This window comes from Lonchura striata, chromosome 1 (genome assembly GCF_046129695.1).
Source record: "Lonchura striata isolate bLonStr1 chromosome 1, bLonStr1.mat, whole genome shotgun sequence".
Lineage (NCBI taxonomy): Eukaryota > Metazoa > Chordata > Aves > Passeriformes > Estrildidae > Lonchura > Lonchura striata.
Window position 1 is genome coordinate 137,781,174 of NC_134603.1, and position 16,779 is coordinate 137,797,952.

Sequence of the window (16,779 nt, forward strand, 5' to 3'; positions counted from 1 at the left end):
AGCATGTCTAAGTGTTCACAGACCATCCATCGGTAAAAAAACAGTATACTTATTTCTGGAAAACATTAGCAATAGAAGATCTTGGAGAGTGTGCAGCAAATTGCAATGTGAATAATGGGAGGGAAAAAGCCAAAAAAGAAGAGCAAACATGGCACAACAGTTAACAAAAGTTAGAGAAATGTGACATGGCTATTGGAGGCTTGCTTCTTGCATTTGTAGTTAAGCTGCATAATTCTTCACAATTTCCATCATTTTCTGAGCATTCTTTTTGTAACCTTAGCAACAAAAGTAGGAAGAGGGAGAAACTGCAGATGCAAATCCTATCTGTCTGATCTCATCTAGGTGGAGCAGTCTTGAGGGATAAAATGCCAAGATCTCTCAGAGGTATTCTGCTCCAGTACAGATAACAAAGCAAGCTGTTTCTCAGGTTCTTCCTGCTCCATGCAAAGGATGGATGGCTCTCTTCTGGTGTATGAAAAGTGTCTTTCAGTGCTAGAACAGACATAGTCTGGCTCAAAAGTGCAGCTGCTTAGATCTGGCTTACAGAGGTTAGCAACTTGGTGGGTGTTCATTTTGAGGGCATAACTGGGGAGGGATATTATGTTTGCTGACACAGTGGATTATAGCAAGTTTGGTGAAGATGTTTGGAACATCTTCATTCCATAGTCATAAGCTAGTGCCCCCAGTGTCCCTATTTTTCTAGAAAACAAACCCCCAACTCTTTGTTGAGTCAAAAGTACTGGCATGTAGTTGAAAGAAACAGCAATTCATTCCTGAATTTTTTTTTTTCAATAAACCTGGAAATAGAATGTTGATTCAATTTAGCAGTGTGTATAATGTTGATTTTTCTTATATCAAGCATATTATTCCATCACCAAGGCAATTTCTTAAATATACTGCTGAGGTTTTGTTTCTAATATAAACATTCAGTAAAGGGTAGTACATCTGTTTACTGCTCCAATAATGACCATTAAACTTATACAAAATATTAGGTGGCTGTGATTACTAAAAGACACTGGAGTCTGTACAGGTAGTGTTTTTCTTTTTTAGTTGTAGCCGTATTGAAATTGGAGGTGAAATTCGGCTATTCCGCTTGGAAACCTAAGTATAGATTCATGTGTCATAGACAAGGAGTGTGAAAGTTTTTACCAGGGCATGTAGTGGAAGGAAAAGGGGAAATGGCTTCAGGAAGGTAAGTCTAGATGAGATATTAGGAAAAATGTCTGCCATGAGGATAGTAAAGCACTTGGACAGGTTGTCCAAAGCAATTTGGATGACTCATCCCAGGAAGATGTTAAGGCCAGGCTGGATGGGCTCTGAGCAACCTGGTCTAGTGGAAACTATCCCTGCCCATGGCTGAGGAATTGGAACAAGATGATCTGTAAGTTTCTTCCAAAACAAACTATTCTGTGATCAAAGTTGGTGGAAATTTAAAGTGAAAGCTGCCTAGCTATAGATGTCCGATATTATTTTAGGCTGTGGATATACTGAATGGTCCATTTCCACTCCTGTAGGATAAAGGTCAGCTGCAGGTCCTGAATCATGTCTGCAATTTTCAGATGGCCCTGGGTTCCTCCAGTGCTTAGGAATTAAAAATCATCTGTGGTCACTACAGGCAATGCAGTTAAAGTGTGTATTTGGATTGTTTAGAGTGGAGCTGAAGGAGCTGGCAAATCTTCACTGACAGCATTTAATGGATCTGTGGTTCTGGTAACAAGTGCTTACAACCCAGCTCTTAGGTAGACAGCTGCAATGAAATATCCAACCTGCACACCAAATAACAAAATGCTCATCTACCTATCTTTTATCTAAGTTTGAAGGGGGAAAATATAGATTTATTTTTTTTTACAGATATACCAATAAATTCTATCAAGGTCAAAATGTTGAGAGTCCTTCTTTCTTTTCCCTTTCCCCATCTTACTTGCCATGCCACCAACCCCACACCAGTAAAAAAAAGATTGATTTGAAACACAAGTAAAATCTCATGCCTTCATCTTTCACTGGTTTTTAGTGCTTAGATATTTTTACTCCCTTCCATTGCTTTAAATTGTCAAAAGACACCCTCCAAATCAAAAGTAATTCTGTAGTGCCTTGTGACTTATGTTCTTAGTGTCCTGTATTTAGATGAAAGACAAAAAAGGAAATACAAGTTTATGCAACATTCCACTTTGGAGCAATCTACTCTGGAAGAGCAATATAGATTTAGACACAAGAAAAAATAATGTCAAAACCAAAACAATGTGTTTGTATAATTTTGAAATATTTGAGTATATTGGTTCAACAGCACTCTAGGTTAACTTGAATGGAGTACTTTTCAGAGACAGCAGAGGGAAAATATTATTTAGCATCCTGATCTTGTCTGGGTAATTGTGAGGTGCACAGAGTATTCCTCTTAAAAAAAACAGTGCAGATTCTGCAGAAATCCTGTTTGGAGCCTGATGTCAGGCAAAGGCAGCAACTTGGACACGCCTGTCTAGACAACATGTAACTCATCAAGCATCTCAATTAAATATGATGCCTTAGAGTTGTGGCACAAGAGTTCTCAAGGGATTTATTTATTTTATTGAGCGTGACTGGAAGATCTGATAAAGAAGCATTTTTGTGACAAGTCCTTAAGAAATGTGGTGGTGATAACAGTTTGGTAAAACTGTACATAGCATTTTTTTCAATATTCTTGTGTATAGAATCCAGACTGAAATACTCTTACAGATGTATGCAGAAAGACATGTGAATAAGGCAAAAAGCATACTTTTTCCAAACAAAAGACTAATAGAAACTGCTAACCACATTCATAATCATGGTCCTTCTCTGTAAGCCATGAACAATGATTTTGGAATTTTGCGTATTGATTGCAGATTTCAGCCAGTCCCATGTTTTAGTTACTAAAGCTTTATGTGTGTTGTACATGAGAGCTAAACTAGAAAGTTCTGTGGCTAGATAAATTACCAGTTTGTTTGCAATCTGTTTAAAACCAGTGCACCCCAGGGAAGCCATGATGACACCGTTTGTCCTCTGCTGCCCAGGTTCTCTGATGGGCATGGTCTGGCTATAAGGTCACCAGCACACAGCTAGACTGAACAGCATGACTTTGGCAAAGACTTGTGCTGAGTGAGGTGTATGTGGGACACCTTTAAAAGCTTCAGAATAAGTTTTATCCCTACAGGTAAAATGCTGCTGCATTTAACCCATGCTCCGGTCTGTATCAACTTTGTATTGATCATATGTGTTCGTATAACTGATTGTCCTGCAATTTTGGCTCAAAACCCTGATGGATCCCTGAAACACAATATCAACAGCTCAGGAGTGGCATCTCATACCAGTGAGCATGGAGGCAGCTTCCTGCTGGAAAGCCCTGATTAACTACAAACTATACCTGCTAATACCAACTTGATGCTTCATATCTGTAACACTTTGCATACCAATATATATTTGTCATTTCCCCTCCTCTTTTGAGGCCTCAGGTCTCCTGGTTGGGTCTTGGTTGCTGTTTTCCTTGCACCTCTTCCAATAGAGAAGTGCCAAAGAACAAGAACTAAGGATGACTTGCATCTCCTTGCATTTGAATGTATAGTGGAGTAATACAAAGGCTACAGAGAGTTTAAAGTTGCTCTAATACCTGAACGGAAAAAGAGAAGAGGGTATATAATACTAAACTGAACTTATATATTTAGGGGGAGGAAAAAAATTGCCCAAGTGTGGCTGTAAGTAGGTCAAAGTACATATGCTCAAAAACACAGTAATACTCCACACAGGAAGTGGATCTTTAAAAGACTTAAATACTAAATCTTTAAAAGCTAATGTGACAAAAATGTAGTTATTTATGGTATTATCTGGTGTTATAAGCCCCCAAGAATCCAGCTGGTAACAGATGCGGTGCCATAACCACTAATGCTATGTAGTCTAGACCTGGCAGATAGGTTTTCATGTTTACAAAAAGTCATTTTTGCAGTTTCAGTTTCATGAACCCTTCAGTCTAAAAATGAGAATATAAATGCTAAAACCTGTGTCATAATTACACCAAAATAAAATTTCTGCTAGACACTTTTGGGCACTGTATTGAAATCGTTCTTCTAATTTTCTTTTAGTGGAGAGGATGCTATGTTGAGCAGTTAATAAAGATGCATTTTCAGAATGTCATTTCTCAGACTTCTGCTCCAGCAAATCAGGAACAAAACTGCATAATAAATATTTCCCTAATTGGGTTTTGAGTGACTGGTGATTTGGCTTTTCTCCTTTCTTAAGTAAGGCATTGCAGAGATTTTTGCTCTTTTGAAGCTTGTCTCATATGATAAGACAGTCCAAAGGGCTTTATAAGCCTGCTGTAATGACCCCTAAATAGGCTGACAGTTTTATAGCAGTCCCCAAGAGAGAAGCTTCCTTTCAAAAGCAGCTGAATATCATGGAAAAGGCAGTGACTCCACACTGACTTTTCACTAAGCTGCAAAGACTAAATGGCTTTTTGGATTAATAACAGTTTTATAGCATCCTTCTCTTGCAGAATGTCTGTCAGCATGTGTGACTCTCCATTATAGGTGCTGTCAGGAGCTCAGATAAGTGCAGTTTAAAACCTGGGATCTTAAGTTTTTACAGTTCTGCATAAAGCCTTGTGTCTGCATGGGGGACAGAGATGTGAGATAAATCCTTTGTTTCATCCCAGCTGATGACAGTATTTAATGTTTACCATAACAACCTCTGGATGTAAATCTTTGAGATTCTGGGTAAAGTGACTTCCATACTGGTCCTAATGAAAACCTGAGTGTGAGGACTACTGCACACACACAAAATAGGCTTTCAGGACTCTGCAGAGTAGTCCTGTAGCTTCTTAGAGTATATAGTGTGAGATGACATGTTTAATACCAAAGCACTCCTCTTCCATTAGTTTGGCTTCCTATCATTCATTAGTCATTATATTAGCTGTTCAAAATGGATTTTGCTAGGGTTTTTGTCATCAACAGCCATATTCACAAGCTGGTGGTTGATGTCAACTATGTATGCTATGCCCATATTGGGTAATATATATATGGGCAATATATAATATTGGGCAATATATATCTATATTCCCTTGGTTTGTGCTATGTCAGACATTGCAAAAAAAAAAAAAAAAAAACCCAGTAGAAAACTCAGCAGATTGCAGCTTTGTCACTATGAAAGCAGCAAGTCACTGAGAAAGCACTTCTCTAAATTACGTTTGCTCAATAGATTTGTACAGAACAAAGAATTTTGTTAGAAATTGAACAGCAGAGAGTTTATCCTTGATGCAAAATGCTTATGAAATTGATAATTCTGAGCATCTCAGAACAATCAAGCTTTCTAATCAGCAGCCCCATATATATATCCTCTGTAAGATTATGTACGTGTTGTAATCCACATGTAAATTAGAGCTTTCATGTTTTGAGAGGCCAGTTCAAGTTAAATATTCCTTAAGGTTCTTCGATTATCAGATCCTATAAACCTGTAAATCATAGCATTGCTATATTGTGATTGTAATTACAGTATTCTGTTAGAATGAGCTCTTTGGCAGCAGCATGCATAGCGTCTCTATCCCCATTTCCCCTGGCCTTAATCTTCCCACTAGGACCCCATCTCAGGATAGGTGATCCTCTCCTGTACTGTCTCATCTTCTGTGCTAATGGCTATTATACTAGAGATATTCTCCATGTGTCCTTGCCACCTGCCCCTGTCTAAGTCAGTGTCTGCCTAAAGAAAATGTGAATAAATGAGAAAAATCAGTTGCAACACCATACACACATGCTTCTCCTGCCCAGGTAATGCAAAGTGTGACCATGCATCTCTCTTGCCCTTTCTCAGGGCCCAGAAACGTGCTGTTGAGAAGAGGCTTTCCATCACCTGCAATGCAGAGCTAGCTCAAGTCCTATCCAAGCTGTCACCTCTGTTCTCCCCCTTGGGCTGCTTTTAGCTAGTGGGGATTAATAGTGCTCAGAAATCTAAAAGCAATTTTCTAGCAAAAGTCTGAAACTATTCAGAAGTCACTTTTGGCTGTATTTTACTGATGTGATAGGCAGAGATACCATAAGAGAGTAGCCAGCATTACATATGACTGGGTAAAAGTACAAGTAGCTTTGAGGAAGCTGTTTTGGCTGTATGTGTGCAGGGGCACATTGTTGTTGTCTTATTTAAATAGAAAGGGTGTTTTTAGGATTTCCAGAACCACTTTATTCCTTAGGGAAATAATTCTACTTGCTAGCCTATTTCCTTATATCCTTTTACTATCCAAAGAAGTATTGATATCTTTGCTTTTTTGCTGAAAAGTAGTCTGTTTTAAAACACATAATTGCATGTTTTCTTCTTTTGGTGTTTTCATTTTAGTCTACAAATGCACCTTAAAGAAAACACAAATCTCTGATTAATTTCATATGGTATTAATCTAGAAATGTTTGTGTTCAGAAGTAATGATTCTGAAATTAGTAATCGGTAAGAAATTTTCTTGGAACTAATTTTTGGGGCAGATACTAACAGAAATTTCACTTAATTTAAAAATAAACTGGTCTGTGAATTTGGCAATATCTGAGCAATTTATTAATGTATTTTGCTAAAAATCTGATACCAGACCTGACATTCACAGTGATAAAACTAAGTATCTATAAAGTCTACCACCATTATCTTTGAGGGCTTCAGAGTTTTTACATTATGTTGTCATCTCAATTGAAGCTGGAAATGCAATTTCAATAAGTAACATATTTAAAGGGACAACCGTTATTAAATTATATGCAGTCTTCCTTTCTTCTATTGCATCTGGCAATAACTCATGACACTTGATAAGGAAGATCTGATGATGAGGATCCTTGGATGGGACGATTGATGGATTGATTGATCAATCAATTGATTTTTCATTGATATTGACACAAACAATGCTCCAGTACTGGGACAAGGCAGCCAAAACAATCTTCTGAAATGTAATGGCCATCTGGTTGGCTGATCCATAATAATTTGCTTTGTGGATGTCTTTCTTTCCTTTCTCAGAGAAAGCAAGACTTTTTCTACAACAGTAGAGCTCATTCCTGGGTGTGCCAGTTGCTTTTTCTCTGGTTGAAGTTATTAGTTTTCTTCAATTACAGCTTTACACAGGGAGAGCTTGAGAGATGGCAGGACTTCTTGTTCAGTAATGTCTGTAGTTTGGATTGAATTGAATCCAGTATTTAAAAACTAAATATTCATGCAGATGGATTCAACAGCAGCTCTTACTCCTGAATCTTGTTTGGTAATATCCTCTGTCTCCTAGAGATTTATATTACTTTCCAATTTCTGTTAAAGAAAAAATGTGACAGGAAAATAATTAAACCTAAAACGTCACATGTTTATTTATGTGATTGTATCACCAAAGAATCATGGTGTCTTCATAGTGTCATATTTTGCAAAGACAGGTGTCTGCTAAGGAAGGCAGGAGCCTCCCTTGAAATGGAAAACGTAAATCCTCTCCCTCTGAATTGTTATAATTTTGAAATTAAGGAGCTTTCAGGCAAAGATATGGGAGCAGGAGTAACAGTTCTTTATTAGGAAAGAAAATAAAAATAAAAATAAAAATAAAAATAAAAATAAAAATAAAAATAAAAATAAAAATAAATAAAAATAAATAAATAAAAATAAAAATGCAGTAATACAGAACAACACTCACAGAGTCAGAACATGACCTGGCACCCTGTGGGTCAGGGTGGTGGCAGCAGTCCCTTTAAATGGTGGCTGCAGCCCTCCTGCAGTGCCAGGTGTGGTTCTGTTGGAGCAGGGATCCTGTAGAAGGGTGTAGGTTTCATCTGAAGGTCCAGTGGTGGTCTAGATGGGCCTGGTCTTCCTGTGGGAACCCAGTGGAAAAGAAAGCTGTTCCTGTTGGAATCCAGTGGGAAAAGGCTGTTGTGGTGTTCTGAATCTTAGATTACATACAAGTAGGAATGCTTGGCTCCTCCCTCTGGGTGGAGCTTCTCCGAATGGGATGATGTAATTTTATCAGTCATGTGGTGAGATTCGGTGGCCCATTAACAGAAGATATTTCCCAGAGGGAGGATTGGTTGTGGAAGAGATAAAGAAAACGTCCCAATTAACAGAAGATAACTGCCCCACCTCAGATGGGAATAGAATACACACCCCTGGCCACATCTTGCAACCCAGGACATGTTGAGAGGAAGCTTTATTGTTTCATGTTTGTTTTGGTACTATTTTCATGTCTATCTTTGGCCATAATCCCAGATAATAATTTGAACTAATGCCGGAGGCATAATGTAGTTTTTACTTTTAAATCTCACATATAGTTACTTTATGTTACTTGATTGTGAAAGATCACATCAGACATTGGAAGCCTTAATTTGTAAAGGGACAGCAGTTACTGATGAAATGAGTATGTGACATTTGGACTGTATTTGGGATTATCTGTATATGTGACGTATGGAATGGATGTTACGTCTTTGACAAATACTGAACACCAAGTATTTAAAGAAGGTTTAATCTTCAGTTGTGCTGAGCTTTTATGAGTAGTGCATGTATTCAACTTTCCTGAAAAATTCAGTTGTATTTGGAGAAGTATGGGAATATATTCAAAGTGTCAACAGACAATACTGACTTTCCCCCCCTCGCACAGCCCTTGAGAAAGCTAAGAAATTAATTTCTACAATCAAAAATAAGATGGCAACTCAGCATTAAGTATTGCCTGAGGTTAAGAATAACTCATTTCCCCAAAAGAAAAGTGTTATGAGAGATGTTATCATAAATATTCCCTTTATAGTCACAAAGGTTGCCAACAGTAATCCTCATAGCTGGTGCAAAGACTATCTGGGAAAATCCATTGCTTTAATGCTGTACTGTTCCGTAGAAGAAAGATACTATGTACTTCATATACAAACAGAATTTGGACAGAATTGCACATCTAGAGATCCAGTGGGAGATAATGCTCATATCCTCCAAGTACCTGAAAAAGAAAGAAAACCTTTCTTGAATCTGCTTTCCTTTTTCTATATCACCTATAGATACTGAAAAGTTTGTTTCCCTTCATAATTGTATCTTTATATAATTCTAACTACCAGTAAAACTCTAAATCTATCTCATCTAACTGATAAAATTATTTTCCTCATTGAGTAGTTTACATGAAAATTCAGTAAAATTCTTAAACATTTTTCCATCTTCTTATATAGTAGCTACCTGTAGGGAATGGAATGTATTATGAAGCAGGTGCAATCAGCCAAAGAATATAAACAGGTTTGACAGAATGAAAAGTCATAGGTATCTAATGATACCAATAAAATCATATTTATTAAAGATTCCAAGATTTTCATTTCCATGGTAATGCAATTTAGGAACTATGAAAGCAGTGGCTTGGAACAGAAGCTTGGATCTTAACCTTATTTGGAGTTCCCAAGCTGCTCACATCAATTTCAGTAGTTAGCTGCATGTGCTTTTTTGTTTCAGATTGTAAATTGACAGATGGGATTAAGAAAAATTAGGATGTGAGAGAGAAATAACTAATAGTATATTCATAAAATACACCTGCACGAAAGCTATGAAGAGGAATTCTGTCTTCCTTCTATCATTCACATAGAATCAAGTTTGTTTCCTTCCAGAACAGATAAATAATCTAAGGTTATTTAACCTGGATTAAAATAATAAACAAGACTTTTTATACACAAAATTTGTTAGACATGAACAATTCCTCACACAGCACCAAAATCTTGACCTGAAGGCTATCATTTAAGTGTTTGATTTACAATCTGTATAATGAATCTGCTTTAGGTGTGGGTCAAGATACCATTTTAAAAAGTCTTATAGATCTACCAACTAGTCTCAGTGCTAGAGCCTTCTAGTTGTGGAGGTGGGGGCCTAGGTACTAGAAATTAACTGGGGTAGCTTTATTAGCTATTAAAATAAAAACTGAAATGCAAAAATCCTTGCACAGTTTTGGCTATAATTTAAATATTGCATGCTTATCTGAAACCAGCTGTTTTTGTCATTGTTTTATATTTGTCTCTGGAGCTCTTTCCTTGAGATTTTGTATGCCTTAAATATGACCATTATTCCCTAATAATTTTTTTTTCAGGATGATAAATTGAACTGGGAATATATATATTTGTTTTCAAAACCTTTTTATTTACAGTACCTCTATTGTATACATGACAGCAATAACTGCTTCTGTTGACCACTAAAGAAGGACAGAATTTGGTAAGGTGTCTGGCTTTTGTCATCTTTCTGACAGTATAGTTTTAATTATGTTTACTTGTGTGACTAACCTAGAGCTAGTGGAGCTGTTAGAAGTTGCTCCAGAATTGTTACTGAGATTTACTGGGCATATAAAGTACATCCTGGCATGCAAAGTACAGCAGAAGACACAGAAATTTTCAAGGAGAAAATAACCTGATTACATCTGCAACAGCTAAAATAAGATGCATCAGTAATGATGTTAATGTAGGGTCAAATCCTGCTGAAACAGGATTTATGGTCAATATGTTTTATCTAGGACATGAATGATGTCATTAGAATATAAGTCCTTGCCATGTGTGTCTCCAGCTCATGATCATATCAATAGGAATGTGATATGTAATGATATGGGGTTTTGGGGAGGGAATGTCAGGTCTGCATGGCAGCAAAGCCTGAATTGAGGGTACTCCCATGTGGCTGACTGGATACAGGAGGTACAGCAGGAGGGGAATGTCTTCATCACCAGGGTAATTCCAAATTGTGAATCCTCCTCTTCAATTTTCTATTGTACCTTTTATTTTCTGAGTCTATTTTAATTTTCAAACTCTATCATCGAGGCTTTGGGGATTTTTTACTTTATCATAGAAGGGGAGGAAGTGAGGAAGGAACTAAGAAATACTAGCATGTACTACTTTTATAGAATTACTTGTAGCTATTCAGCAGAAAGCTGGCAATGCTGTCGATTTAAATATTTTGTGGTTGCAAAAGCTTGGTTTGAGTAAAGGAAGACTGAGAATCTGAGACGAGTTTCATTTCTTGCCTCAAACCACGAACTTTTTTTTTCTTTTTTTCTGTCTTAGGAAGGTAGAGACCTTAACAAAAATTTCCTGTGATGGGACTATGACAGCAACTACTGTATTTTTTAAAACCATGAGAATTAGGAAGATTTCTTCCACAAATGTGTGTTATTTGTCTGTCTTGGAGAGGCAAATCTACAGTAAACTACAGTAGACTTTTGGAGATTTAAAATAACATAGCATTGTAAGCCTACAGCTATTAGGAATGTTTTGGATGTTCTTAAATAGTAAATTATGTTCACAACTGTTAAGAACTACATTTTTTTTTAAGGTGTTATCCGTGAATAGTTCTCATGGTTTCATAGAGTGTGGTCATTGTTACAGGAACTGTCCATCTTGCCTCAAAAGACATCAGACATTTTGCCATAGATTTCACTGATATGGTTGTTACACAACCTTTATGATTGGTACTTGGGATAGTGAATATTATAATCATAATATAAGATGATTTCATGAGGTAACTGCCTTGTCAACTGCTAGTGGTTTGGAGCAGAGCTATCTCTGCAACGTATTTACAATTCTTACTCTTTTTCCTTGATTGCTGAGTTTCTTTGAGGAGCAATAGGACTCAGTATTTCAAGGGCGACTTTTATATAAAACTAAGGTGCATCTTCCATTATAATCTGTTTTTATTTTTTCCCTTTTTTAGGAGGATACAGATCATAATTATTATACATCAAGGACATATGGCCCCTATGATTCTACCAGCCGGGATTTGTGGGTCAATATAGACCAAATGGAGAAGGACAAAGTAAAGATTCATGGGATCCTTTCCAATACCCATCGTCAAGCTGCAGTAAGTTATTTTATCTTTTTTTCCTTTGACGATCATGGATATTTTTCCCCAGAGACCCACACAGCAGTATTACTAGGTACCATGGCTATTGTTCATAGAGCTATATATTTGAATTCTAGTAAAGCTGTGGAAGTCTTTACACTACTGTTGTCAAATGATTCCTTGAACTTTTTGAACCTTTTGTAACAGTTCTTCAGAGATGCCTTTAAACATACATTTAAAATTTTCCTCTGTTCCTAAGTGAACACCTTAAAAGTTGTACAGTTTTTAAAGATGCAGATGTGTTTAACAGTTTTAAAGCTGAGAGAAAACACAAGTTTAATTCATCTTTTCCTTAGTTAATTTATTTTCTCCCTGGCACAAGGAAGGTGACTGCTCAGAGGAATGCAAGAAGCAGCAGAAAGAAATACTGTGGTATTTTAGTCAGAATATAGAAAGCAGAGTGCGATGATAAATCCAGCACACGTAACTGGCAGAGAGTCCAATTCAAAAAATATATCCTTCATAGTTAAAAATGTGTAGGCACTCAGGGATAATGCAAATGCAGGGGGTTACGACAGTTATAGATCTTTGGGATAGACTTAGTGAAGCAGCATATCAGCTATTTTCTTAAGAAAGTTTGATTCTAATGAGAAACAAAGAACCTCAAGGGTACCTAAAAGTGAAGACCTCTGTCTGTCTTGTCTGCTTTATGTGGGATCCTTGTGCTCTGTGTTGAGGGAAAGAATGGAAATATGCTGAAAGAAAAGCTAATAAATAAATCAAAAATTTTAACCCATGTTTAATGATTAGTAAAGATTATACCCTTACATGTCTTTGTTGTAAGCACTTTTGTTTCCAACTGGATCTCTGAGAGTATGCAGCCAAAATGACCATCCCAAGGGGGACATTTTGTTGGGGTTGTTAAACTAGAGCCTAGAACAAGGCTATATTTTTGGTCTGGTGTGGGATCAGTGTAGGGGACCATTAAACATGGCAAATGAAACTTGAGGACTTCAACTGTTTTCTCCCCAAAGCAAGTGGTTTAGGACCTTTCTTCTGAATGTCAGGTGCCCCCTCTGCCTTTCTTCCAGCTGCAGCAGAGAAAGCTCTGGTCCCTGTTTAGCGCACTGATATCCATCTCTTTTCATGCTTACCCAAATATCTTGGACTATGAACTTGAGTGGCTGCAGCCACATCTACATAGAGTTTTAAAGACCCCTTTTTCAGATCTGTTTTCTGTCCCCCCAAAGGATTAAAAAGTACCAGAGAGTCATCCTGTAAGGTTTTATGCCTTATTTTTTTCATCTATAATTGATTTTTCATATGTGTGTGTCCAAGTAAACAACATCCATATGTACTACACAACAAAGGTTTAACAGAGAGATGTGATCTTTATAACTGTACAACTGCAGAGTAATATATATTTTGAGATCATACATACCTCAGCAGCAATCTCTTACCTTCTCTCCCATAAACTTTGTGATTACTCTTTTTAAAAGGCCATTTTGCACATCTTGCTGAGACTCAAATGATTTACATGATGTTTTTCTAAACATTATTCTCCAATTTGATGATAGAACCAGGAGTTAAATTATCACATGTTTTATATTAAGGAATTAATTTATGATGTCAGGGATTCTTTGAATGCAACAATTTCACACCCAATTTGTGTGTTTTCCTTCATTTGGAAGTAAATAATCCTGAGACTTCCCAGAAGCTGTCAGTTTGTTTTGCTTCTACAAGAAAAGTCATAAGGAATGGAGAGAATCCTGGAGAAGATCCACGAGATGGTTTGATTTTTTAAACAGTTTAGTAATTGTTTGTAGAAAGTAGCAAACATATATTAACAGAACAATTAAAATGTCTAACTACAGGATTTATAACTCTAGTAGTAAGGGTATTTTTTAATATATTGCCACCATCTTCTTAACTATACAATAAAATTTTAGAGGTGGCTTTTGTATTCAGTGTGTTTAAGTTAGATATCTAAGAGTTGATTACTCAAACATTGAACTAAAATATAGGATATGTCATACTTGGATACTCAACTCCCATTTCTTCCAGTCCATTAAATTATTTATGCATGGAGAGAACATTTTTATTTCAGTGAATTGAAAATTCTGATATTTTTTCTTTAAAATTATGTATGCTTTCTAGCCTTAAAATAAAAGCAAATTTTAGTGGATGTTAGAATATTGTGTTTCCAAATAATACTTAAATCATGTTGGTTATTACAGTATTGTGCTAAAAAATTTGCTATGTTAAACATTTTTATATTGTCAGAATTTAACAGGTATCATAGTTTGACTTAAATCAATGGGAGATCTGTATCAGGCTTGAGTGGGAATGGGATGAAGTTTTTGTTGCAAACATCTTTGTAGTAATGGCCATATTATAGCCTTTTAGAAGACAGATAAGGGGGCACAGTTTTCCTCTGAAGTAGTTCAATGTTTATTATGATTCAGAAAGTTAAAGTAAATAGGTAAAATGGAGGATGGTCTATAAAGGAAAGAGGGAAAGTTTGGTCAGAATATTGGTAGTTTCAATAGAGTTCTTCAAATTATGTTTACTAGAGCAAGGACATAATTTAAATGGAGTGCATTCATAGATGTAGCATACACTTCAGCAGTGAAAGCTGTAGAACATGGTAAAAGAATATTTGTGTGAGTTAATTCATGTGCTGTCTTTTGCATATGCCATTTTTTCATTAGAAATGCTCAGTTGTACATCCATATTTATGTATATACAGAAAAGGTCATTAGAACCTATTCAGTCCAATTAACACATTGCAAATGGATTTTATATTCTAATTAAAAGCAAACAAGAAATGTGCTGATAAATCCTGTCATAATTCTGTCTTCCACTTAAATGGAAATAAAATCTTTCCATCCCTTTCCAAATACTTAAAGTTAACATAAGTCTTCAACTGCTAATTTCATGCTAAATAATTATTTAAACATTTCTGGTCGATGTAAATATAATTCTTCCTGAGAAAAGAAGTACTCAGATATAATCTGAAAATAATAAACACAGGTCAGAAATAATGAGAGAGAAAATAAAGACATAAGAGTACTTTTCTTCTTCACTCCCCCTCCACTTTATTAAAATGTGTGGGCTGTTGCCCTTTCTTAAGCAGAGTCATCAGAAGTTACAGTTGAGGGACGGTCACCAACTCATCCTCACACCAGTTTTTACTGTAGTAAATCCTCCAAAAGAAGTAATAATAGACTGCATGCTCATTTCATATTTACTGTTTGTACCATTGTGGAAGAGATGTGTTTTTCATGGGATATTATATTTAAACAGTGAAAAGATCTTGCTGAGCTTTCAGCACTCCTTTCTGTCACAAGCACTAATTTATTCAGAGTTTAACCAGGTAACACACAAGGTGATAATTATGAGTGGCCACAACAATTTATTTTATTTTTAAATAAGTCGTTTAAGTAGAGTTTGTTGTTGCTTCTGTTGAATATTTCTTTATACAGCATTCCATCTCCTAGCTGACAATATAGAGGGTTTTAGGGAATGGTGTCAGATGGGTTTGATGGAGGAATTGCCTTGCAGTGACAAGCCTTCATCGGATAAACTCCCAGGCAGCAGCAGGATGTCAGGGACAGCACTTGAATCTGAAGGCTTGTGTGGCAGAGCAGCAGAAAGCAAGCAGCCAAAATAGCAAACGTCCTGTAAAACATAGCTATTGCTAAGGTTTTTTATATTGATGGGTCCTTTTATGAAAGAGGTTAAAGCAACAGTTTTTTTAAGGAGAAACTTCTACAAATCTTTTATTAATTTTATTCTTGTGATTGAGTTACAACATCTGTTAGTGTATTTTCTTTTCTGAAGTTTTCTGTTATAAAGATCCACTGCTTTAGGTGTTTAAGTGCTCCTCAGAATTCTTTCCAGTCAGCTATTGGCAATTCCAAATTAAGAATAGCAAGGCTCCAGTGAAAAATAAAAGGCAATGAAAGAGATATTTGAAGTAGATGACTGTTCGTCCTTTTTTCTTTTAGTGTTCTGCTCAATATTGATTTTATTTTCTGCTGTTATTCCTTTCAGAGAGTGAATCTGTCCTTTGATTTTCCGTTTTACGGACATTTTCTACGTGAAATTACTGTGGCAACTGGAGGTAAGTGGCTTACTTTGAATAAGATGAGAAGAGTTTCTTGCAGCTATTTAAAATACTTTTTCCCCCCCTGCTTGTATATGTCAAGAGATAAACTACAGCTTCTATTTAGGAAATTTTCCTGTCCACAAAAAGAAAATCACAAAATATCAATATGATGAAAAACCTCCAGCATTTAAGTTGAACTTTTATAAACCCATCTCATTGAAAGACTGTACAGCATTAATCCTTTTCTGTTTAGGTATTTTCCCCAGAACTCAGGTGTGTGTGTTTAGCAGTTGCACTGGAGGTGAGCGTGCTGGAGCCAGAACCAGGAGGGAGACAGAGTTTGCCCAAGGGGAAAGGATTTCCTGCCAAAAGATGAGAAGTACTGGTAGAAGTATGGCAAGTGTCACCTGTTAGGCAAACCCATCACAGTGAATTGTCATGGTGTGGCCTCTGAAAATGTGCCATGGCCTTCCTCTCCTCTTTCCATGAGAAGAGTGGGGTAAGAAGGAAGGTGGGGCCAGCTCGAGCTCCCAGTCTGGCAGCTCTGGGCACCACTGATGGCTCATGTTTGGGGCTCTTCCTCCCACAGCTGCTGGCTGCTGCTTGCACCAATCTCCTGTGCTGGAAACAGCCATCAACCCCTTCTGTGCCCTTCCCACTCCAACTCCTTGAAAGACAATTTGATTTCAATGAGGAAAAGGAGATGACATGAAGACAACAAATTAGAAGGAGAAGGAGTAATAGTAAAAAAATGAAAACACGGAGGCAAAAGACAGCATCATGGAGAACACACCGAGAGGATCCTCTGGTCCTTGAACATGTTCAGCAAGTTCATGGACCCTGGCTGGTGGTGCTCAGCCTAGAGATGTGACAGGACAAGCAGGCAGAAATAGGCCACC

General features: G+C 36.8%; 1 protein-coding gene across 1 annotated transcript in view; it reads left to right on the top strand.

Moving 5' to 3' along the window:
- PLXDC2 (plexin domain containing 2) overlaps positions 1 to 16,779 on the top strand; it is a 248,006-nt gene that overhangs the window by 122,141 nt on the left and 109,086 nt on the right. The window contains exons 3-4 of the mRNA XM_021530357.3: positions 11,641 to 11,787; positions 15,826 to 15,895. Coding sequence (XP_021386032.2) covers positions 11,641 to 11,787; positions 15,826 to 15,895 — 217 coding nt within the window. The remainder of the gene's footprint in view (positions 1 to 11,640; positions 11,788 to 15,825; positions 15,896 to 16,779) is intronic.